General features: G+C 43.0%; 1 protein-coding gene across 7 annotated transcripts in view; it reads left to right on the top strand.

Moving 5' to 3' along the window:
- Window positions 1-24,503, top strand: part of PHLDB1 (pleckstrin homology like domain family B member 1) — a 137,595-nt gene that overhangs the window by 84,612 nt on the left and 28,480 nt on the right. For 5 of the 7 annotated variants that reach the window (XM_085875868.1, XM_085875871.1, XM_085875870.1 and 2 more), the window contains exons 2-9: window positions 6,566-6,627; window positions 8,536-8,665; window positions 9,989-10,183; window positions 11,395-11,481; window positions 11,565-12,667; window positions 13,223-13,357; window positions 15,262-15,411; window positions 15,889-16,014. In XM_085875868.1, coding sequence (XP_085731994.1) covers window positions 6,613-6,627; window positions 8,536-8,665; window positions 9,989-10,183; window positions 11,395-11,481; window positions 11,565-12,667; window positions 13,223-13,357; window positions 15,262-15,411; window positions 15,889-16,014 — 1,941 coding nt within the window. In that variant the 5' untranslated portion in view covers window positions 6,566-6,612. Of the gene's footprint in view, window positions 1-144; window positions 380-544; window positions 657-6,565; window positions 6,628-8,535; window positions 8,666-9,988; window positions 10,184-11,394; window positions 11,482-11,564; window positions 12,668-13,222; window positions 13,358-15,261; window positions 15,412-15,888; window positions 16,015-24,503 lie in introns of all 7 variants that reach the window. The other 2 variants (XM_085875867.1, XM_085875873.1) reach the window with 2 other exon arrangements.

The raw sequence follows: 24,503 nt of genomic DNA, 5'->3' as shown, positions 1-24,503 counted from the left end.
TGTCTTACGTCGATAAGTGTTCAACCCCCTGAGTCAGTACTTTGTAGAAGCACAAAGCCATTTCAGCTTCGAGTGTTCTTGGGGATGTCTGTATTAGCTTTGAACATCTGAATTTGGGGATTTTTCTCCCATTCTTCCTTGCAGATTTGCTCAAGCTCTGTCAAGTTGGATGGGGAACGTCGGTGAACATCAATCTTCAAGTCTTTCCACAGATTCTCAATGGAATTGAAGTCTCGGCTTTGGCTGGGCCACTCAAGGACTTTCACTTTCTTGTTCTGAAACCGTTCCAGTGTTGCTTTGGCTGTGTGCTTGGGGTCATTGCCCTGTTGGAACGTAAATCTTCAAAACGCAGTCTGAGGTCTTTTGCGCTCTGAAGCAGGTTCGTCTCAAGGAGTTGTCTGTGTTTGGCTCCATTAATTGTTCCTTCTGTCCTTAAAAAGTCTCCCAGTCGCTGCCACTGAAAGTGGCCACTTCCTAATGATGGAGCTCACTGTGCTCTTGCAAACTTTCAACACTCTATAAATTGTTTTATACCCTTCCCCAGATCTATGTCACCTCACATTTCTATCTCGGAGTTCTATGGACAGCTCCTTGGACTTCATGGTGGAGTTTCTGCTTTGACATGCACCGTCAACTGTGGGACCTTGTATAGAAAGGTTTGTTTTCCTCCTAAATCATGCCAATCGATTGAATTGGCCACAGGTGGACTCCAATCAAGTTGCAGAGAAATCTCAAGGATGATCAAAGGAAATTGGATGTACCTGAGCTCAATGTGGAGTGTCAAAGCAAAGGGGTTGAATACTTATTGACGCACGAAATTTCATCTTTTCATTTTTAAGTAATCTGTAAAATTGCTAAAAACATGTTTTCCCTTTGTCATTATGGGGTATTTTGTGTAGATCGGTGACAAAAAAATAATCTCAATTCAATCCATTTTAAATTCAGACTTTAACAACAAAATATGACAAAAGTTGAGGGCTGTGAATACTTTCTGAAGACGCTGTACGCGGCTCTGTTATCATAAGTTTCAAAACAAAGTTTGAGTTTCAAGGAGTTTCGTCCATTTTTTTACAGTTATGCCTTTTTTGGACTTAGAAAATATCACATCGGTGGTAGGGGACGTGCATTGCAAAGCAATCCTGCCTCTTGTTTTCCACATATCTCTCAAACCCCCCTACATCGAGCCACGCGTGTCCTTCATGATGTTTTGGACGAACCCAAAGCAGTTATCGAAACAAGTTGTAAACTTTCCTCGTCCTTAATACCAATGGGAAGTTTGTAAGCGGATACAAGTGTCAAATCTTACAAGAACAAACGCAGATTATTCCGCCTTACAACGGATGCTTTTTGGCCATTTCAATTTGTCTAAGGTTCTGTTAATGACTCTTATTAAGGCACACATGTATCCAGTACTCCTTCCCTCTCCCCATTTCTTCGAGAAAAAAAAATCAAACACATTTACTGTAACAGTTTCTCGTACATCTAGAACATTCCCCCTCATTCCCCCCCTCGTCGCCCCCGTCGTTGTTTTCATTCGTTTTGTGCCAGGTTTTGATTCCTTTGCCATAACTCGGGCAACTATTAACGTGCTTTTCATGATTTATGGCATTATGGAATTCTTGTTACAATTTATAGAAAGTTACACCAGAAACAATCCAAAATAAACACGTTTTAATATCTCCCACCATTATTTTATAATTATTACGTTCGTGTTTGTGTAGTTGGCTCTCCCCATTCACCCCCAACCCCCTGTTAAACCCAGCTTGGCTCTTTGAACCTGATCACATGACCGTTAATTATTATTATTATTATTATAACAGTTTACTTTTCTCAAAATATCCTCATTAAATAAATCTGTTCTATAATTTATTTTTCCAAAGAAGGACACTCGAGTGCAATGATAATAGGAAAGAACAATCGGAGATTGCAGACCCTCACCAGGACTTGTCTTTTGTGATGTATTTTGTGGAGCAAATAAATGGAACGATGTACTCAATGAAAGGTCGTTGATTGCAAATTAAAGGTCTAAATGGTCTCGTATGTAAATGTGTAAAGGTCAAAGGTCTGAAAAATCGTAAAGATCAAATGGTCTAAAGTGTCTAAAGGGTCTTAAAAGGTTGAAAGGTCAAAGAGGTCGACAGTATCAAAAGGCATGAAAGGTGTGAAGGTTGAAAGGGTTGAAGGGAGTCTGAGGGTCTTTGGGGTATGAAAGGGTCTTAAATGGTCTTTGGGTTATAAAGGGTCGAAAGCATCTCACAGGGTCTTGGGAGTTTTAGGGGTCATAGGGTCTATCTTCGGTCTTCATGGTCTTAAATGGGTCTCAGGATTGTGAAGGTTCTGAGGGGTTTTCAGGTGTTTTAAAGGGTCTTGGGGTTCTAAAGGGTCGAATATAATTAATACACATACGACCATTCTGTGTGGACAAACAAACAAATGGACTCAAATGCAATGCTCTATCCTCTGGCGAGGGTAATACTAATATAACTAGAAGGGCACTCGGTAGAGCGTATACCTCCACCACGTAATACCTGATACATTCGAACATATCAGGCCCAAAACATGTTTGAAATATCATGCTATACAATACTCTTGTTTTTGCCCCGATCTCTCAATGGGGAAGAATCACTTTAAAAATTACATAAGTCTCGTATCCAGATCTGAATTCGGATCTTCACCAACATTGAATCAATTCGTCCTTGCCACACACCCACCCGCTCGACCAAGTTTCGTCCGAATCTGTCCACAACTTTTTGAGATATCCTGTACACAAACAAACAGACAGAAAGGGGTGAAAACATAACCCCCTTCACTTTCGGTGGCGGGAGTAACAATAATGATTTTTATTTCCTTTTTTTCTCAATTGTTTATTGTTATTATTATTATTATTATTATTATTATTATTATTATTATTGAAATTTCTCTTAAATATGCAAGCTACAGAGAAAAAGAAGAAGAGAAAAAACTGGAAAAACATTCACCTAATTCTGAAACACAGAAACCTCTTCACAGGACAATGCAGGAGGGGAAAACTAGGCCAGGCAGAAAAAAATATTTTTCTACCCCCATTAACCTGAGTTATACTACTACACCTGAGCTCCTATCCACCTACAAGGCCTTCATCCGCAGCTTGATGGAGTACTGCTCTCCCCTCTGAGCTGGCTCCCCTGCCTCACATCTTGCTCAGCTTGACACCGTGGAAACCAAGGCCTTGAATATTGTTGGAATCTCCCACGATAAAGCTGAGTCAATGGGTTTATCACTCCACCATCACCGACAGGTCGGTGATCTCTCTGTCTTCCGCCTCCTTTCTGGTCTTGCACTCTCTGCCCTTTCCGTGCTTTGTACGCCCTCCCCCCCCCCCCATGTATCGCATGCGGTCCAGCAACAAACCTCTTCCAATTGAAACTGTCTAAATCCAGAACCATTGCTCACTTTCACTCATTTATTCGTTCCCTACTGCTTTCACCAGAGGGGACTATAGGTTTGCTCTCCGTCTGTTCATCTGTCCTTCTGTCCATCCGTCCCACCTTGGTTTTTCAGACTCCCCCCCACCCCCATACCCTTCAACATGTTCACCTGAAAATTGGTACGTGGCTTTATTGTGATAAGTTACACAAAAAGTTTTGGGTTTCAGGTTGTTTCATCAATTTTTCACAGAGTTATGCCCTTTTGGACTTAGAAAATATCACATTATCCATGAGGTACTCTTCAGCTGCCCTGACTAAACCACACAGCTGTACACCCATTGGCTGGACAACTGCCCTGACTAAACCACACAGCTGTACACCCATTGGCTGGACAACTGCCCTGACTAAACCACACTGCTGTATACCCATTGGCTGGACAACTGCCCTGACTAAACCACACAGCTGTACACCCATTGGCTGGACAACTGCCCTGACTAAACCACACAGCTGTACACCCATTGGCTGGACAACTGCCCTGACTAAACCACATTGCTGTACACCCATTGCCTGGACAACTGCCCTGACTAAACCACACTGCTGTATACCCATTGGCTGGACAACTGCCCTGACTAAACCACACAGCTGTACACCCATTGGCTGGACAACTGCCCTGACTAAACCACATTGCTGTACACCCATTGGCTGGACAACTGCCCTGACTAAACCACACAGCTGTACACCCATTGGCTGGACAACTGCCCTGACTAAACCACACAGCTGTACACCCATTGGCTGGACAACTGCCCTGACTAAACCACACAGCTGTACACCCATTGGCTGGACAACTGCCCTGACTAAACCACACAGCTGTACACCCATTGGCTGGACAACTGCCCTGACTAAACCACACAGCTGTACACCCATTGCCTGGACAACTGCCCTGACTAAACCACACAGCTGTACACCCATTGGCTGGACAACTGCCCTGACTAAACCACACAGCTGTACACCCATTGCCTGGACAACTGCCCTGACTAAACCACACAGCTGTACACCCATTGGCTGGACAACTGCCCTGACTAAACCACACAGCTGTACACCCATTGGCTGGACAGCTGCCCTGACTAAACCACACTGCTGTACACCTATTGGCTGGACAACTGCCCTGACTAAACCACATTGCTGTACACCCATTGGCTGGACAACTGCCCTGACTAAACCACACAGCTGTACACCTATTGGCTGGACAACTGCCCTGACTAAACCACACTGCTGTACACCCATTGGCTGGACAACTGCCCTGACTAAACCACACAGCTGTACACCCATTGGCTGGACAACTGCCCTGACTAAACCACACAGCTGTACACCCATTGGCTGGACAACTGCCCTGACTAAACCACACAGCTGTACACCCATTGCCTGGACAACTGCCCTGACTAAACCACACAGCTGTACACCCATTGGCTGGACAACTGCCCTGACTAAACCACACAGCTGTACACCCATTGGCTGGACAACTGCCCTGACTAAACCACACAGCTGTACACCCATTGCCTGGACAACTGCCCTGACTAAACCACACAGCTGTACACCTATTGGCTGGACAACTGCCCTGACTAAACCACATTGCTGTACACCCATTGCCTGGACAGCTGCCCTGACTAAACCACACAGCTGTACACCCATTGCCTGGACAACTGCCCTGACTAAACCACACAGCTGTACACCCATTGGCTGGACAACTGCCCTGACTAAACCACACAGCTGTACACCCATTGGCTGGACAACTGCCCTGACTAAACCACACAGCTGTACACCCATTGCCTGGACAACTGCCCTGACTAAACCACACAGCTGTACACCCATTGGCTGGACAACTGCCCTGACTAAACCACACAGCTGTACACCCATTGGCTGGACAACTGCCCTGACTAAACCACACAGCTGTACACCCATTGCCTGGACAACTGCCCTGACTAAACCACACAGCTGTACACCCATTGGCTGGACAGCTGCCCTGACTAAACCACATTGCTGTACACCCATTGCCTGGACAGCTGCCCTGACTAAACCACATTGCTGTACACCCATTGGCTGGACAACTGCCCTGACTAAACCACACTGCTGTATACCCATTGGCTGTATTTCTGTTACTGGAGTGAGGATGACATATGATGGTGTATGTTGACATGTAATAACACGGGATACCATGTGATAATCCGCGCCAGCTTGTGATAACATGATCGCATGTCACGGTGTATGACAACTTAGTAGAGCCCGTGATGGCACACAATAACATGCAATATCATGCCGTAGCGTGTGACAACACATAGGTGATTGCAGTTGATACTCGAACGGCACTCGGTCGGGTGCATCCCTCCGCCAGGCTGAACAGTTTATGTTTTGTATCCCACTGATAGGTTGGATCTGGATTCGGACCATTCGTCCTTGTCACACACCAAAATCTATTCAGCTTGTTCTTGTCGTCTCCCCAACTCATCCACCAAGTCTTGTTATAATCCGTCCACAACCTTTTGAGATATCCTGCTCACAGACAGACAGACAGACAGACAGACAGACAGACAGACAAACAGGGGTGAAAACATAACCTCCGTCCACGTTCGGTGGAGGAGGTAAATATATGAGGGTACATGATACATAACATGTGTTAAGATGGGACGACACATAATTATTACACACAATAGCATGTGACAGTCCATGAGAGCATGCCAGTGCCTTTGTGAATCAAACAGGGAAGCAAACAAATGAACTTTATCCCCCAATGGATCTCATGGATTCCCTTTGAAGCCAAACATCAGAGAGGCCCCGAACCCTCAGTCCGGTTCCGTTTGTAAGATTTAGAGGGCCTGGCCAGCAGCTGTGGCTCTCCAATGCCTGCGGCCTCATTGTCAAGTATGTCAGCTTTTCACTGTCTGGGTAACAGAAGAGGGATCCTGGGTCCAAACCTTGGCCCTTCTTGGACACGACGACACAAATGCCAGAAATTTTGCTTCTCCTTTGTTACCTGTTTCATTGGATGTGGTTATTTGGGTCTGTAATTGATTCCACGTGTGTGTGTGTGTGTGTGTGTGTGTGTGTGTGTGTGTGTGTGTGTGTGTGTGTGTGTGTGTGTGTGTGTGCGTGTGTGTGCGCAGGTAAGGGTGGAGCAGGTGTGATACAGAAGGATCATATCTTCTGATCGATGATGCTCGTTCAGGTAAATGTTCAGCTTCCTCCGAAACCCCCCTCCCGATTCCAAAATGGACACGAATTCCCATTCTCACTTGGGATTTCTCAAGCTCACGTGGCTTGTACACAGTACAGATGATGTTGATGTTGATGATGTTGATGATGATGATGATGTTGATGTTGATGATGTTGATGATGTTGATGATGATGATGATGTTGATGATGATGATGGTGTTGATGATGATGATGATGATGTTGATGATGTTGATGATGATGATGATGATGATGTTGATGTTGATGTTGATGATGTTGATGATGATGATGTTGATGATGATGATGATGATGTTGATGATGTTGATGATGTTGATGATGATGATGATGATGGATGATGAAGTTGAGCTTTCTTGATGTTTCATTTCTCATTTTAACCTCATGAAGACGCTCAAAGCGCCCAACGCTCTGTTACGTAATAACAAGTCTCGAGAAACTCCGACACCGAGGAGGCCGAGCACACTTTGTGGAAAGCTTCACTTGCTTGATGAGTTTATTTATGAGACAGTTTTGTGAGTTTAAAAATATGAATTTTAATTATTAATTATTTATTTTTAAAATTAATTTATTTATTTTTAAAAAATATTTAAATTGATTTTTAATGATTTATTTTAAATTCATATTTGGTTTAAAAAAAATATATATATATAAATATAAAAAAAATGGTTTCATTAATTTTCCTTACGCCGACCTCGGAAGGATGACAGGCTGAGTCAACCCCCTGGTGTAGAGATTCAGCGGCCGACGGGGCTGGAACTCAGGACCCTAGGATCCCAAGCCGCCACCCGAACCACTAAGCCAACACCAGGCTTGTACTACTCCTACTAAGACTACTACTACTACCCAAACAGCCCCAATTTTTTTTCCATTTTCTTGGGGGGGGGGTGGGCCAGACAACATTTTTGATCATCTTCCATGACTGGACTGACCAAGCCTGACGTTCGACCGAAGGTGATTTTGGCACAAATTTGTAGGTGTTCAGAGTAAGCGGGAAAGCTTGCCAACTCTTCACGAAACACATCATCGGATAGTTAACATTCATCAACTGATGCTGGCAGATGATGGGACACGCAGCCGACCACCGAGGACAAGCGCTGGCAGACGAGGCGTCCAAACGTCCTTCGGATGGACGGGCACACACACACACACACACACACACACACACATCGATGCCTTTCCCTGCATGTGAAACGCTCGGATGGAGGTTTATAGGTGCGTCAGCATTCGAACCTCAGCCAGACAGCTGAGAGGAGAGCAGCATGCACACATCTGGCCTATCCCACGAGGAGCAACTTCCCCCAGACAACTTCAACGGCGTTGGCGAAGGACGAAGCAAGTCATTCCTTTCCACTGATTGTTTCTCAGTTTCCTTCGAGATATTTTAAACTTTTTCCATTACAAACCCACGTGTTTTGTCCCCGTATCCATGGTTCCACATTTGGCTGCACAAACTCCCCCCGCTCTGACAACTTTCTTCTGTCGTTCAATCGGGGGCACTGCATCACTGGGCTCTCCTCGTCCCCAGAAATGACATAACCAGCGGGACACTTTCATATTCTAATTGTGGACGAATGAACATTGGTTCACGACACGCGCAATGACGATCGGTTTAACACACCGAACTCTCGTTTTCTTTGGGTTTCCTCCCGTTACCGTTTCCCAGATTTGCTCCAGCACAGCCAACCTGGCACTGCCTTGGAAATCCCTTGGCTTGTTACAAAAAGCTCCTGAGCAGGATTTTTTTTTTTTTTTGCTCCCCTCTGCAGGATTCAGATCTTTTGCAACAACTGAGTTTATTTTGCCGGTGTTAAGGTGTGATTGGGGGTTGTCCCAAGCAAAATATTGACATTGCAACCTCGGTCCATCGGTCTCTGTGTACTCCCAGGGGGCCACTGTGGATGTGGTGGAGGCAGGAAAGGGGAAAGGTGTGCGCGTGAAGACGGACAAACCGCACCTGGTTAGTCTGGGTGGTGGACGCTACAGCATTGCCGTCACTCTTGTTCCTCTGGATCCAGGTAATAACTAGAACGGGCACTCATAGAGCGCATACCTTCGCCGCCACTACTTTTTTTGTTCTTGGTATGAGTGTGGGGAACTGGTTTCATATGAATGGTCTTATGACACAAACCACATATCTATAATGTCATGACCCCCCCCCCGACTTTCGGGGGCTACGGACTAAACAACAATCAACTCACGTCGTTTTGGCGAGTCTTCACTCGCAAGCTCGGTGAATACAACGTTTCAACAAGAGAAGGTAATCTCGTTTGATGCTGGTTTCATGCAAATCGAATAAGAATTGACTGAGTTATTCCAAAAACCGCATATTTTTCAAGGGCGTGACCCCCCCCCGACATTTTACCCCAGCCGGTGACATGTGTTATGACGTCATTGTGTCACAAGATTGGGCATTAAATTCTGAACATTTTGGTGCTGGGTTCATGTAAAGCGGACAAGAATTGACCGCGTTATGACAAAAACCGCATATTTTTCAAGGTCGTGACCCCCCTGACCTTTGACCCCTAACCGGTAACAAGAGTATGGGCGTCATTGTGTCATACTGCATATCACAAGATGAGGCGTTGAATTCCGAACATTTTGGCGTTAGTTGCATGCAAATTGAATAAAAATTGACCGTGTTATCGTAAAAAGACGATTTTGACCTTTTCGTGACCTTGACCTTTGACCCGAACGATCCCAAAATCTAATCGAATGCTTCCTGGCTAATAACCAATCATCCCACCAAATTTCATACAATTTGGTTTAATACTTTTTGAGTTATACGAATCACAAGATTACAAATAAATAAATAAATACACGCCGACCAAAACATAACCTTTCGCAGAATGCGAAGGTAACAAGCGGGCCCGTGATGATGATGATGATGATGATGATGATGATGATGATGATGATGATGATGATCATGATCATGATCATGATGATGATGATGATGTTGTTGCTTTAACTTCAAGGTTTGGCCTGTAATTGTGCAACATCTGTGCGGTGGTTGCGGTTTGTTGCAGAATGGCGTTGTGAGACCTTGATCGAGCATGTCTGAATCGCACAACTCATTTGTTTTATGTTATATCAGATCCAAACTTGTGTGGATGTGTTTTTGTCCTTTGTTGTGTGTGTCCGTCTTGAGATCGAGCGATGCTGTGTGATTTGCTGTTGTGCGAGTCATACTTTTTGATGCGTATGAAGTTGTTTTTCCTCGCAACTGTTGTTGCCAACTGTTGTGAAAACCAAGACGTTCGTCCACGATGTGCCAAAACAAACGAATTTGTGGAGCACAATTCAAAGGGCACGCCATTTTTTCATCCGTCCCCATCTCACAGGTCGCACAACATTCGGTCGTGAGGGGGAAGGCCAGACAGAACCAGACGTGACGCTGCACGGCCCGGGGGTCGCTGGGCAGCACTGCTACATTGAGAATGACGCAGAGGGGAGCAAGAGGCTAACTCTCTATCCCTGTGGAAACTTGTGTTCTGTCGATAACAACATTGTCTCCCGACCGACGACTCTCACACAAGGTATCGTTATCTTGACACTCAAGGTCGCCGATCCATTACAGCATGTTTTGGTTGGGACAGGAATTTGTAATTTGGCCAGGTACAGGCACACAATGTCCTGGCCCTTCAAAAACGCACCGCGGGACATTTGAGCTGGCTAGTCTGGGTTAGATTCCTGCCACACCTATAAACTGTCAGAGCGGTGCTTCGCAGAGTACGTTGCAACACACAGTGCGCCGTCCCTCAGATGGACGTTACGCCGTGTGTTCCCTCTGCAAGCATTGGTCGGTGGACTTGATATATCCCACCGTGTCTTCTGGAGTTGTGTTTTTAAGGGAATGGGAGACATTGTCTGCACCCCGGATAAATTCCAAATCCCCGCTCGAACGAGCTCCAGTCGAATGTCAAGTCCGGACAGCTGGTTTGTGAAGGACTTGTGCCAAATTCCTCTCGATCAACCTCACAAAGAGGGTGGGATTAACTTGGACCATTAAAACTAGGAGTAGTAGTGTTTCATGAAATGAACAGGTGCTGCTCTATGAAGCTTTAGATTAACACGGAATGAAAGTACAAGTTGGGATGGAGAGGAGGATGCTGATCAATGTAGAATAAGGTTGTACACCGTAGAGTGGGCATCACCACGGCGGCGATGAGTGAAGTCTTTTCTCTCACCAGCACATACAAAGGAACGACTCTACATGGCAAAAAAACATCCAAGAGTGCTTTCGGTTTGACATCCAACTCTTCGATGCAACTCGCTGAACCCCCTTGGCGGTGTAGACCATGCCAAAGGGGTTTCAGTGATTGGATATATTTTAGATCCTGACCATGCTATGATGTACTTTCAATACATTGATCTCTTATGACCGAAAGAATCCTCATTTGATCGACTCGGTGAAGATCGACGAAGCTGCTGTTTAATCGTTGCTGCACCTCGAGTGATGGGCCATCATCAAAGTGGGGAAACATGTTCTCAAATGGGTTCGAGATCTTTGTTTCCTTTTAAAATGAAAAACCAAACCGAGACTCGGACTTAAGATGCTGTTCATTTCAGCATTTGACATCAAACAGGACTCGTGGAAAGCAGTAAGTGGCATTTTCCTGCACATTGGGAGAGTGCAGTGAATTGTAACCTCAAGACGAAACGAATCCATGAGTGATCACAGCATTGAAAGGCATGAGGTGTCCGTGTGACGATGAAATGTGGAATGATGTTTCTTCCCACTGTGCAGGTTGCGTGTTGTGCCTCGGCGAAGCCAATTTCTTCCGTTTCAATCACCCGGCACAAGCACGTAAACTTCGCTTGGTCAAGGCTCCAGGTGAGCGAAGTTTGTGTGCTTTGTGTGCTTGTGATCACCTCCGTTAGCCACTGTGATCTAAATTCTGTCTGTTCTGTTCACAGATAAAGGCTCTACAGTGCAGGACGATCCGGCTGGTGAAGCGCAGGCAAGGCGGTTGGCCATGGCTCGCTCAATTGATCGTGATGTTTCTGACTTCATGGCCTCCATTTCATGTGACACTTCTCGAGGGTCGACTTCCACTGCCGATTCCTCACCCAGCACCGCCACTACCCATGCTTCAGCCTCAATTTCGAACATTTCGCCATCTCTCAACACATTCGTTCCCCCGATTCCTTCTCGTTCTTCGAGCTTCGTCACTCCTCCACTGGTGAAAGTCAACGGGGAAATACAGGGAATCAACCATGAGCCCACGCCCTCCTTCGAGACGGGTTACAAAGAACTTTGCAAGAGTGCAGTCGGAGTCAATGCTAAGACTGATAATTCTCCTCTCCCACTGCGTATTGGGGAACTTTCCGGCTCAGCAGCAGATGTTTCCAAAGGGGCCAGCAGTAACTCAAAATGTCCTCCGAGTCCAACACCAACTTCATCAAGGCAATCTTCGAATGTTCCTTCGAGTCCACGGTTACCCGGAAATGTATCTCATAACGCTCCGACACCAGCTCCCCGAAGCAAAGGTTGTGAATTGATCAATTCAGAAATTACAGCTGCTTCAGTAGGGACGTGCAGCCCTTCTACTGCAGTCCTTTTACCGCCATCACTTCCTCGCTCACTACTCCGCCCCTCACTTTCTTTGCCACCTGCTCTTGCAATGCCACCCGAAGACGACAAGTCACCGAGATCACCTAATGGTTTACAAATCACTGCCAACGGACGACCTTTGGATTCCCGTCCACCGAGGCCACAACCACGGGGTAATCGTAACCCCACTCCGGTCGGTCAAAAAGGACTTCCTCCTGTGCCAAGTCTAACCGAAGGGCATTTGGCATTGAATAGGCCTCGTGCTGGGTCACTGAGTCCAAGCACTGCCAGGCGATGGGCAGTTCATGAGGAGTCTCGTGATTCTGGAAATTTTGGACCTTTGGGAATCGGGTTGCGCGTTCGAAGCGGAAGCATCACAGAACTTGGAGATGACGAGGACAAGCTAAGGGAATACCATCGCCGTCAGCGAGAGGAGAGAATTCACGAGCAAGAGATGCATCGGCTGGTAAGAGTTCACCTGCCTCGGAGTTTGGATGAAATAAATGGTTATTTTATCCATCGCCGAGTTCTTTATTCTTTTTCCTATTTGTTAATTGTGACAGGACGGTGCAGATGTAACGCACTTAACTTTGAACTATCTAGTCTGGGTTTGATTCCCGGCCCGATTATAAACCGTTAGAATGTTGCATCACAAACTGTGCTGTCCGTCGGATGGACGTTAAGCCGGTTGTCTCGTCTGCTGCTTTGAGGAGGTGTTTGTCAAAGATCCCACGGTGCCTTTCAACGTAGTTTATGCGAGCAATCGCCGGCACCTTAAGCAAGTTAAAAATTCCTGCCCGATCACTGGGAAGGCAATGACAAATGATCCAGCTTTGGCAGTCCCAATGCTGTACCCATTGTGGGATGAACTGACCTTTATCCTTCCAGCATCCTCTTGTACAGAACATGCACCTCAGGCTCATCTGTATTACTTCACAATTATTTCATTTTCCTGATGAACTATCTATCGCTCCTTACATCAGTGAAATGTCTAATTGTACTCGTCTGGGTCCTCGTTCAGGAACAAGAAAGGCTGGATAATATTTTGGCCATTATTGCTGGAAAAGGAAAGGATATTTCCAAACACGGACCAGGCAGCAGTTCACCCTCCCCCAGGGCAGTGTCCCCTTTAGCCAACATGTCTCCATCGCCCTTGGTGAGTTATAATTTGATGTTTCATTTGATTTATACATTTGGCAATCGGAAATGCATATTAATATTTGCATTTAACTTTAGGGAAGGATTCACATTGATCTTTGTATAAACCCTCTCTCTACCCTCCCATCATCCCCAACAATTAACATCCTGTTCTGCTTCTCCTTAACCCACCCCACCCCCAACTCAATTCAACCTTAATGTCATCTCAGAAGTTCCTTGATCAACCTTCAGAACACCAGCATTTCCTTGGAGATGGACAGTTCTTTATACTTTTACAATGTGAAAGGTCTGTGTCGCAATGGCGACCCGTCCAGGGTCTTTGGCAGAAATCAAACTCGACATGGAACCACTTCCTAATACCGATGCTCAATCTCGTAGATTGCCATGCTGTGTCCTTGTGGCCACTTTGTTGGGATGTAACTAACACTATGAAAGAGAAAACAGTTTTTTTTTTATTTCAGACAAGTATGCTGCTCAAAAATGGAAGAACACAGTGCAGTATTTAAACTTTTGTTCACTTTCAGCTTTTACATAAAATTGCATATGCATGCAGTATCTCCTCCACCTCTCCATATAAGCCATTGCTCTCAGAAAGTGTGGTTCCCTGGATATGTGGATTCAATAACACAGTAACTCCGCATGAGGTGGGCATTGAACAAGCAAAACGCAGTATCTCAAAATCACGAAACTGGACATACTGTGTTCTTCCATTTTTGGGCTGTGTGGTGGGGTGAGTGGGGAGGCGGTGGAATTCGGGGACCATAAAAATATTACAAGTACAAGAATCGGAAAGCTACGGACCTCCTCCTGCCACCCCTTCTTTAACTGGAGGGCTGCAATCGGAGATCGCTGATCCATCCATCCATCCATTGGGACCATACTCTGTGCAGAGCGTTGGTGCTGCCTAAGCAGTCTCCTGGGCTATTGGGCACAATCCTTGACGGGTCGCCACTACAACGCAAGATACCAGCAAGCTGGTACTCATTTTGCCGACCTTGGAAGGGTGACAGGCTGAGTCAAGCCCACCTGGTATTAATTCAGCAGCCGAGCAGGATTTGAACTCAGGATCCTAGGATCCCAAGCCTACCACTCTAACCATTAAGCCAACACCAAGCATAGATCGTTGATGATACCCGGTAGAGCCAACTTGTAATATTAGCCAATTGGCAGAACTTGAAATTTTGCTTCATAATAACAACAAATGTATTTTTTTTTTCCAAAAAGTGGGACAAGACTAAAAAAAAAAACACAGTCTCCCTCTGGGGACCATAATAGTGGGAGAATTAAAATCATTACAAAATTAAATAATGGGAAAAATAAATAATTGGAAATTGGAAAAAATAATAAAGATTAAAATTAAATAATGAAAAAGAAAAATGAATATTAAAAAAAATGAAACATCAAACAATTAAATAATTGAAATAAACACTTGAAAATGGAGGAGAAAAATTGGAAATTGGGGGCGAAAAAAAAAAAAATCAATTAAATAATGGAAAAATTATGCGTCAAAAAGTGGGACACCATGGGCACCAAGACAAAACACTTAATGCCTCCCTCTGGGAACCATAATAGAAATTCCTGTTGCTCCTATCTCCCCACATTGTTCTTTCCCTTTCCTCCCTGCAAACATCCTTCCACTCCTTGCACCTCAATTTCTTCCCTACAATCTCTTATCCTTATCTCAATTTTATTCTTAATATTTAAACTTCTTTCCACCCCTACTCACAATGTAAAAGAATCTTTATAGCATTTCTGCAGACCATAAACTGTGCTTCCAGGAATCTTTTTTTTTTTTCCTCATTGTCACAAACCTTCGACTCGTACATCTCCTCCTCGAAAGTCCATGATGGTAACACAAACACGATTGTTTTTTTTTTTGTTTTTGTTTTTTATCAACCTCAGCCTCAATTAGAGTCTCCAGATGGTAAAATTCAGGATTCTGCCTGGAGAGTGAAGGGAAGTGAGCAGGAGACAGATGAGATTGTGGATGCTGAAGGACTTCGACAAAAGATAATGGACATTGACAGCCAGCTCGAGGAAACGACTCAAGAAGTAAGTTAATTTGACATTACGATGCTCCGTTATTTACACGAGGGGGCATTCCCGCTCGCCGGACCTTCTGGGCGAGAGTACCCTTCCTGGACTACCTTCGGTGGGAAATGTGCTGCGACACTGTCTTGGAAATGCACTTTACTCGTATAATTTTTGTCATTTTTTAAAAGAAATTTTATCGATCACCACATGTCATACTCTATATCAGAAGCTATAGGAAGACGATTTGTAATACCGGATACAACCATAGGTGGTGCTATTTCCACCACTTGTCAATTTTGGAGTTTTTGGTGAAATCCACGTTTACTCCATTATGCTGTAGTAAGATTCTGTAACCTGTTTGGCTAGCACAACAAAAGGAAGAGTTAGAAATTCTCAACCCTTCTTAATTGTGAAGTTTTTCTCTCGGTGTTTGACAATTTTTGATGCTTTATAATCAAAATGTCATGTGATCATTTTTGAACCCTGATCAAAAAGTTGGAGTTGGAGAGAGCGTTACTTTGCGGAGAGAGTGAGACCGAGGCGGCAAAGCTGCAAGAGGAGGAGGCCAGTGCCCGAAAGCTCCGTGCCATGCTCGCCCGTCTGCAGCAGCGAAAGGACAAGGTACTTTGGCAGAGGGGTCGAGGCGGTTAGGGATGTTCCAACAACACCGTTCCTGAAGGATTTAAATGCGTTTGCTGATCATTGCTCCCAAATGTGCACATAGTTCGTGATATTGGGATCCCAAGTTCAAATCCCAGATATGTATTAACGTCCAAATATCCCCACCTTGATTAGGCAACCCAGCGTGTGTGTGTGTTTGTGTTTATATATATATATATATATATATATATATATATATATATATATATATATATATATATATATATATATATATATATATATATATATATTTATATATATATATATATGTATATATATATATATATATATATATATACATTCACACTACCTGTCCAAAGTTTTAGAACACCCACATTTTTCAGTTTTTACTGAAATTTAAGCAGTTCAAGTCCAGTGAATAACCTGACATGGTACAAAGCGAAGCAGTAAACTGCCAGAGGTTAAAAAAAAGAAGTTTAGGTGACCAAAAACTGAAAAATAATGTGAATTTCAGAGTTGTTAAAAAAGGCCCTTTTCAGGGAACAAATAATGGGTGAGCAACTGCAGCTGTTCTGCAGCAATGGAAGTAAATTAAGCCTTGAAAGTTGATGCAAACAATTCCTACAGGTGTCCCAACTTTTGTTGATTAGTTTCAAACCCTCTGTCTGTATAAAAGCAGTGTTGGAACACACTGTGTTGCCACACCCTCTGAAGCATCATTTGGATAATATTGCACTGCAGGAAGTAGTATATTGCTATCATAATGGTGAGAAAAAGACAATTAACAAAGGAAGACAGACAGACAGACCATAATAACCCTTAAAAGTGTCGGTCTTTCCTTGAGAGAAATTGCAAAGGAAGCCAAGGTGTCAGTGAATACAGTTTCTATACTGTATTTTATCTTCTTGTCAATTTTATTGGAATTGGAAACTGGAGGAAACTCTGACAGGAAGAGGTCTGGCAGACCCAAAGCCACAACACAATCAGAAGACAAGTTTCTGAGAGTCAACATCTTGTGTGATAGGCGGCTTACAGGACAGCAGCTTCAAGCACAGCTTAACATTGCTCGAAGTAAGAAAGTCTCAGTTTCAACTGTGAAGAGAAGACTTCGAGCTGCAGGTTTGACAGGTCGTGTGGCAGTAAAAAAGCAATTGCTAAGATGGCAAAATATATATATTTCAAATTTTGATTCATCGGTCCATAACACCTTCTTCCAGTTTTCTTCCTGAATTCTAACTGCGTGCATCGGCACTTTGTCGCCACTATGCACATGTATTTGCATATATATGTGTATATATACTGTATATATATATTGTATATATACATATATATATATATATATATATATATATATATTGTTACGAATTTTGGTTGGTTGTGGAAGGTGAAAGGCGAAGGGTGTTGGGGGGGTTTGCTGTGGTGGCTTGGTGGTTGGCAGGCGTCGTTTGGGAATGGCGGTGAAGCGATGTTTGCGGGATGGAGTTGTGGAGGTAAAGAGGCGAAGGTGGTGGTGTTTGAGTTGTTGGCGGCTTTATGGTCCAAAATAACGATAGAGAAAGAAAAATGGCTAACTCAAAGCGTCGCAGCCTGGATGAATCACACATATTCCCTCTAAACAACAGGTTTGGGCTAACTACACATGAACTTATCGATATATCTCACCTGAGGACCCTTTATGGTGTATTGCTAATTTACACAGCCGTAACAATCTATATATATGTATGTATGTATATATATATATATATATATATATATATATATGTATGTATATGTATATATATATATATATATATACATACATATATATATATATATATATATATATATATATACATACATATATATATATATATATTTATATATATACATACATATATATATATATACATACATATATATATATATATATATATATATATATATATATATATATATATATATATAGTTGTTGCATTGCTTATTTTTCCATTGCTAAGATGGCAAAATAAGAAAAAGAGGCTTGCTTGGGCCATGAAGCACCCCCAGTGGACTACTGAAAACTGGAAGAAGGTGTTATGGACCGATGAATCAAAATTTGAAATCTTCGGTTCATCACGCATTGTTTTTGTACGCCGTCGAGTCGGTGAAAGGATGGTTCCTCAGTGTGTGACACCAACTGTCAAACATGGAGGAGGAAGCGTGATGATCTGGGGATCTTTTGCTGGATCCAGAGTCGGCGACTTGTACAGAGTGACTGACACCCTGAATCAAAAGGGCTACCACAGCATTTTGCAGCGCCACGCAATACCCTCTGGTCTACGCCTTGTTGGTCAGGGGTTCGTCCGACAGCAAGATACGACCAAAAACATACCTCCAGGCTATGTTAGAACTACCTAAGAAGAAAAGAACAAGACAGTAGACTTCAAATCATGGAATGGCCAGCACAGTTTCCAGACTTAAACCCCATCGAGCTGGTTTGGGATGAACTGGACAGAAGGGTGAAAGCAAAGCAACCGACAAGTGCAACACATCTGTGGGAACTTCTGCAACAGTGTTGGGAAGAAGTTTCCGAACAATATTTGATTTCCATTGCAGAAACAATGCCACGAGTATGTTCGGCTGTTATATCTGCAAAAGGTGGTTGCTTTGATGAGTCAAAAATTTAGATTGAATTTTGTGCAACAAAACGATTCCATGATTTCTTTTTTATCTTCAATTGTTTATCTGTTCTTTGCTTTAATTTCAGAAAACATTGAAACATTAAACTGCTTAAATTTCAATAAAAACTGGGAAAATGGGGGTGTTCTTAGACTTTTGACCGGTGGTGTATATGTATATAATATACATATACAGAGTGGCCACAAAGTCCCGATGCATGCAGTTAGAAATTAGTTACAATTTATCGATTTGCTTCCGTCCAGTCTCCGCACAAATTTTAATTTTTCTCCATGTTCTTCTGGACATCTTCCATATTGAGGGTTGGAGGTCATAAAAGCAGCCTCTGACAGCTGTTTGGAGGTCTTCAACTGTCAAGATTCAGCTATCTTGATATCTTCAGCTATCCTGCAACAAGATGGAGCACCAGCACATTCGGCTCTCGCAGTTAGAGAATATCTCGACAAATTCAATGAACGATGGATTAGACGTGGATCTGAGAGAGTGTGGCCTCCTCGAAGTCCAGACTTAACAGCATGTGACAACTCGCTTTGGGGCATTGTGAAAGAGGAAATTTCTCATCTCCGCCGAACAACAGTTGAAGACCTCAAAATAGCTGTCAGGGGCTGTTTTTATGACCTCCAACCATCAACATGGAAGAAGATGTCCAGAAGAACATGGAGAAAATTCAAATTTGTGCGGAGAATGGAGGGAAGCAAACAGATAAATTCTAACTGAATTCTAACTGCGTGCATCAGGACTTTGTCGCCACTCTGCACATGTATTTGCATATATATGTATATATATAATTTACCCCTCCCATGCTTCTCCAGCCAAAGCATCTGCATAAAGCAACCCAAGAATACTGACCAAAATGGAAGTGTTAAACGCTGTTTCGAACCCTTCCTCGAGTTCCTCAACAACTATAAAGACGTTCACACGTAGAACACACATGATAATCCCAATGCTACACACTCCCCTCAGCTACCGGACCGGTTTCATCACTTATTGGTGAATAATCATCAATAGCGCAGACAGCAATGCATACCAATGAGGCTCCCAAGCATGTACCATGTGCAAACTTAAGTTGCGTAAGCACTTACCTTGCGTAAGTGGGTCTTTACTTATAAATTGACTGCTTTAGCGTTTACATGTGGAACATGCTTGGGAGCCTCGTTGGTATGCGTTGCTGTCTGCGCTATCGATGATTATTCACCAATAAGGGATGAAACCAGTCCGGTAGCTGAGGGGAGTGTGTAGCATTGGGATTGTTGTGTATGTTCTATGTGTGAATGTCTTTATAGTTGTTGAGGAACTCTGGGAAGGGTTCGAAACAGCGTTTAGCACTTACCTTGTGTAAGTCTTCTTGGGTTGCTTTATGCAGCTACTTTGGCTATCGGAGCATGGGAGGGGTAAGTCATTGAAATAATCCAAGCCACCTGGGTGTAGTCAATTAGGTGAGAGCTGATTGGCTATTCCTTCCATTTACAGGTGAGAGATGTGGGTGGGTCTTTCTTTATTTATACAGTGTCAGTGAAAAGTTTAAACACACTTACTCATTCAAGGGTTTTTCTATATTTTTACTATTTTCTACATTGCAGAATAATAGTGAAGACATCAAAGCTATGAAATAACACATTTGGAATTATGTAGTAACCAAAAAAGTGTTAAACAAATCAAATTATATTTTATATTTTATATTTTATATTCTTCAAAGAAGCCACCCTTTGCCTTGATGACAGCTTTGCACACTCTTGGCATTCTCTCAACCAGCTTCATGAGGTGATCACCTGGAAAGCTTTACCATGGACAGGTGTGCCTTGGTAAAAGTCAAATTTGTGGAATTTCTTTCCTTCTTTATGTGTTTGAGCCAATCAGTTGTGTCGTGACAATGTATGGTTGGTGTGCAGTAAATAGCCCGATTTGGTAAAAGACCATTATTTTGTCTGTGCTGTAGTCGTCCATATTATGTCAAGAACAAGTCGACTAAGCAAAGAGAAATGACAGTCCATCATTACTTTAAGACATGAAGGTCAATCTGGAAAATTTGAAGAACCTTGAAAGTTTCTTCAAGCACAGTCGCAAAAACCATCAAGCGCTATGATGAAACCGGCTCTCATGAGGACCGCCACAGGAGAGGAAGACCCAGACTTACCTCTACTGCAGAGGATAAGTTTATTAGAGTTACCAGCCTCAGAAATCACCAATTTACTGCACCTCAGATTGCAGCCCCAGTAAATGCTTCACAGAGTTCAAGTAACAGACACATCTCAACATCAACTGTTCACAGGAGACTGCGTGAATCAGGCCATCATGATCGAATTGCTGCAAAGAAACCATGACTGAAGGAGAGCAATAATAAGAAGAGACTTGCTTTGGCCAAGAAACACGAGCAATGGACATTACACCGGTGGAAATCTGTCCTTTGGTCTGATGAGTCCAAATTTGAGATTTTTGGTTCCGACCGCCGTGTCTTTGTGAGACACAGAAAAGATGAACGGACGATCTCTGCATGTGTGGTTCCTACTGTGAAGCATGGAGGAGGAGGTGTGATGGTGTGGGGGTGCTTTGGCACACTCAACCAGCATGGCTACCACAGCATTCTGCAGAGATACACCATCCCATCTGGTTTGCACTAAGTTTGACCATCATTTGTTTTTCAAAAGGACAATGACCTAAAAAACACACCTCCAGGCTGTGTAAGGGCTATTTGACCAAGAAGTTGAGTGATGGAGTGCTGCATCAGATAACCTGGCCTCCACAATCACCCGATCTAAACCCAATTGAGACAGTTTGGGATGAGTTGGACTGCAGAGTGAAGGAAATGCAGCCAAAAAGTTTTCAACACATGTGGGAACTCCTTCAAGACTGTTGGAAAAGCATTCCAGGTGTCTACCTCATGAAGCTGGTTGAGAGAATGCCAAGAGTGTGCAAAGCTGTCATCAAGGCAAAGGGTGGCCACTTTTACGAATATAAAATATAAAATATCCTTTGATTCGTTTAACACTTTTTCTGGTTACAACATAATTCCATGTGTGTTATTTAAGAGTTTTGATGTCTTCACTATTATTCTACAATGTTGAAAATATATATATACGTATACATATATGTACATATATATATATATATATATGTATATATATATATATATATATATATGTATATATATATATATATATATATATATATATATATATATATATATATATATATATATTACCAAGCTTGCACACTAAAAACTCGGCTCGCCGTCACACGATCCCTATGAAATTGCTGTGGCACTTCGTGGACATGCCGACAATGTTTGGGAAGTCTTGGCGTTCCATAGTACCACTTGCATTTTGCACAATGCGTATTTTTGTCATTCCCCGTGTACGGTCTGTCGTCTGCTACCAGCTATGTTGTACTGCTATCCCGTGCATGTGCACGGGTATCGCGAGTATAAATATATTTATATACCAGTGGGGTGTGCTTTCACATTGAGTAAGTACACAAATCATGTTTCCCCATTGTCTCGGGTTGCTCACCTGCATTTGATTTTTCATTTTTTTTTTCATTTTTTTCCATTTATTTATATTTTCATTTACGGATGCTTTCCGATGGTTCTGTGATTTTTCCTGGTGTATCAGCTTCGATGTCTGTCAACACAAAATTACCACACTTCCCCATTGTCTCGAGTCACTCACCTGCATTTTTTCATTTATTTTAAAAATTTATTTATATTTTCATTGATGGATGTTGTCTGAGATTCTGTGATTTATTTATTTATTTATTTTAAACGGTGTACTGGCTTCGATGTCCATCGGCACACAAAATTTCAGGTTTCTACGTCACCCGGAAGGTACCGATCTTTAATATCAGTGAGTGAGTCAGTGGTTAGAAATTGCTTTATATATTACTAACGGGGGGGTGGGGGGGGGTGTTTGCACATCCTGCAAGCATACGAACCGTGTTTCCCCATTGTCTCGGGTCACTCACCTGCATTTTTTTCATTTTTTTTCATTTATTTATATTTTCATTTATGGAGGTTGTCCAACACTTCAAAAAAAATTTCTGGTGTACTGCCTCCGATGTCCATTGGCACGTAAAATTTCAGCTTTCCACATCACCCGGAAAGTACCAACCTTTAATATCAGTCATTCAGTGGTGAGAAAGAGCTTTATACATACAGGGTGTGTCAATAAAAGGTTAACCACTTCAAATGACGTTTGTACTTTTAGTCATGACCTTAATTTGTTTTGTTTTTGAGTAGTGATCAATGGTCTTTGGAGAAGTCGTTCAAGCATAATCAAAGTATTCCATGGAAAAAAATGACGTTTTCTCCAGAGCAAAGAGTAAACATTATCAAGTGGTATTTTGAGACCAAATCAATTGGTCTCATGTACTGGTCCAAACGAGGTCATGTACTGAATATGGAGGGCATCCCAGAAACAAACCAAGCAAGCCAGCCATTTGGAAACTTGTGAAAAAGTTCAAAAGTGAAGGGACGATTATTAACATTGACAAGGGAAGGTCCGGTTGCCCAAGAAGTGTACGATGTGAAGGAAACGTGGAACGAGTTCGTGAGTCAGTCACGCAAATCTGAAGAAATCACATCGCCAAAGATCGGCTGAACTGGGTCTCACTCCCAGCAGTATCAGAAAAATAATGAAACAAGATTTAAACCTCTTTCCTGACCACATCACAATAGCCCATAAATTAACCGATGGAGATAAAGCAACACGAGTCGCCTATGTGTGAGATGGTGCAGCAGAAGATGGAGGCAAACCCCAAACTGGATTTGCGATGTGGGGTTTCCTGATGAGGCACACTTTCACGTCAATGGTGCTGTCAATTCCTGTAACAACATTTTCTGGGGAAGTCAACGCCCAGATGAGGTTGAAGAGAAGTCGCTTTAAGTGTCGGAAATTCACTGCTTTAGTGGCTGTCAGCTACAGAGGTGTGTTTGGGCCGGATTGGTTTGAAGACAAAATCGGAAGAATGGTTACCATCAATCAAGAATGATACTGGTCAATAATTGTCAATGCATTTTACGAAGACTTGAAGCAATCGATGAGAACTGCAGCCCTCCGGTGACAGTGGTTCATGCAAGAAGGTGCTACCCCACATACAGCCGAAGAAAGGATTGCCTTTCTGCATCAAAAATTGGGACAAGGAGGTCTCAGTTTGCGTATGGAAAATGAATGGTCTCCACACAGCCCCGACCTCAATCCGCTGGATTTTTTCCTCTGGGGAGTTTGAAAGGATAACGTGTACAAGGAACACCCCAGATCTCAACATGATCTGAAGGCAGCAGTTGAGGCTTATATGCAGACAGTAACCATTAAAACTTCCAGAAACGTCATTGAAAACTTCACAATTCGTGTTTTTTCAAGCACAGTCGCAAAAACCATGTTGAGTGCATGTTGTGTGTGTGGGGGGTACTCACATCGAACACTGCAACAATAAGCACATGAACGCTTAATGAGTTTCATTTCTCCATGATTTGTTTTCCTTTTCCGAGATAATTTTTTGTTTTATTACTCAAAGTTTTGGTTAATAAAGTTTTGAAGTGGTGAACCTTTTATTGACACACCTTGTAAATGTCTTCACAACTGTGGAGGAACTCTGGTAAGGGCTTGAAAGAGCAAAGGGGCTTACCTTGGGTCGCCTTTCATGGTTGCTTTATACAGCCTTTTTCAGCTGGAACAGCATAGGAGGAGTCGATTTATTTATGTAATCCGAACCACCTGGGTTTAATTGATGAGGTGATAGCTAATTGGCTGTTCCCTCCTTTCACAGGTGAGATATGTGAGTAGGTCTTTGTTTTTCAGGTGTGTGTGAGTATGTGTATGTATATGTATATGTATATGTAT

Source organism: Eptatretus burgeri, chromosome 3 (genome assembly GCF_056783735.1).
Source record: "Eptatretus burgeri isolate ZD-2024b chromosome 3, Ebu_testis_v1, whole genome shotgun sequence".
Lineage (NCBI taxonomy): Eukaryota > Metazoa > Chordata > Myxini > Myxiniformes > Myxinidae > Eptatretus > Eptatretus burgeri.
This window is presented reverse-complemented; position numbering and strand designations above follow the sequence as displayed.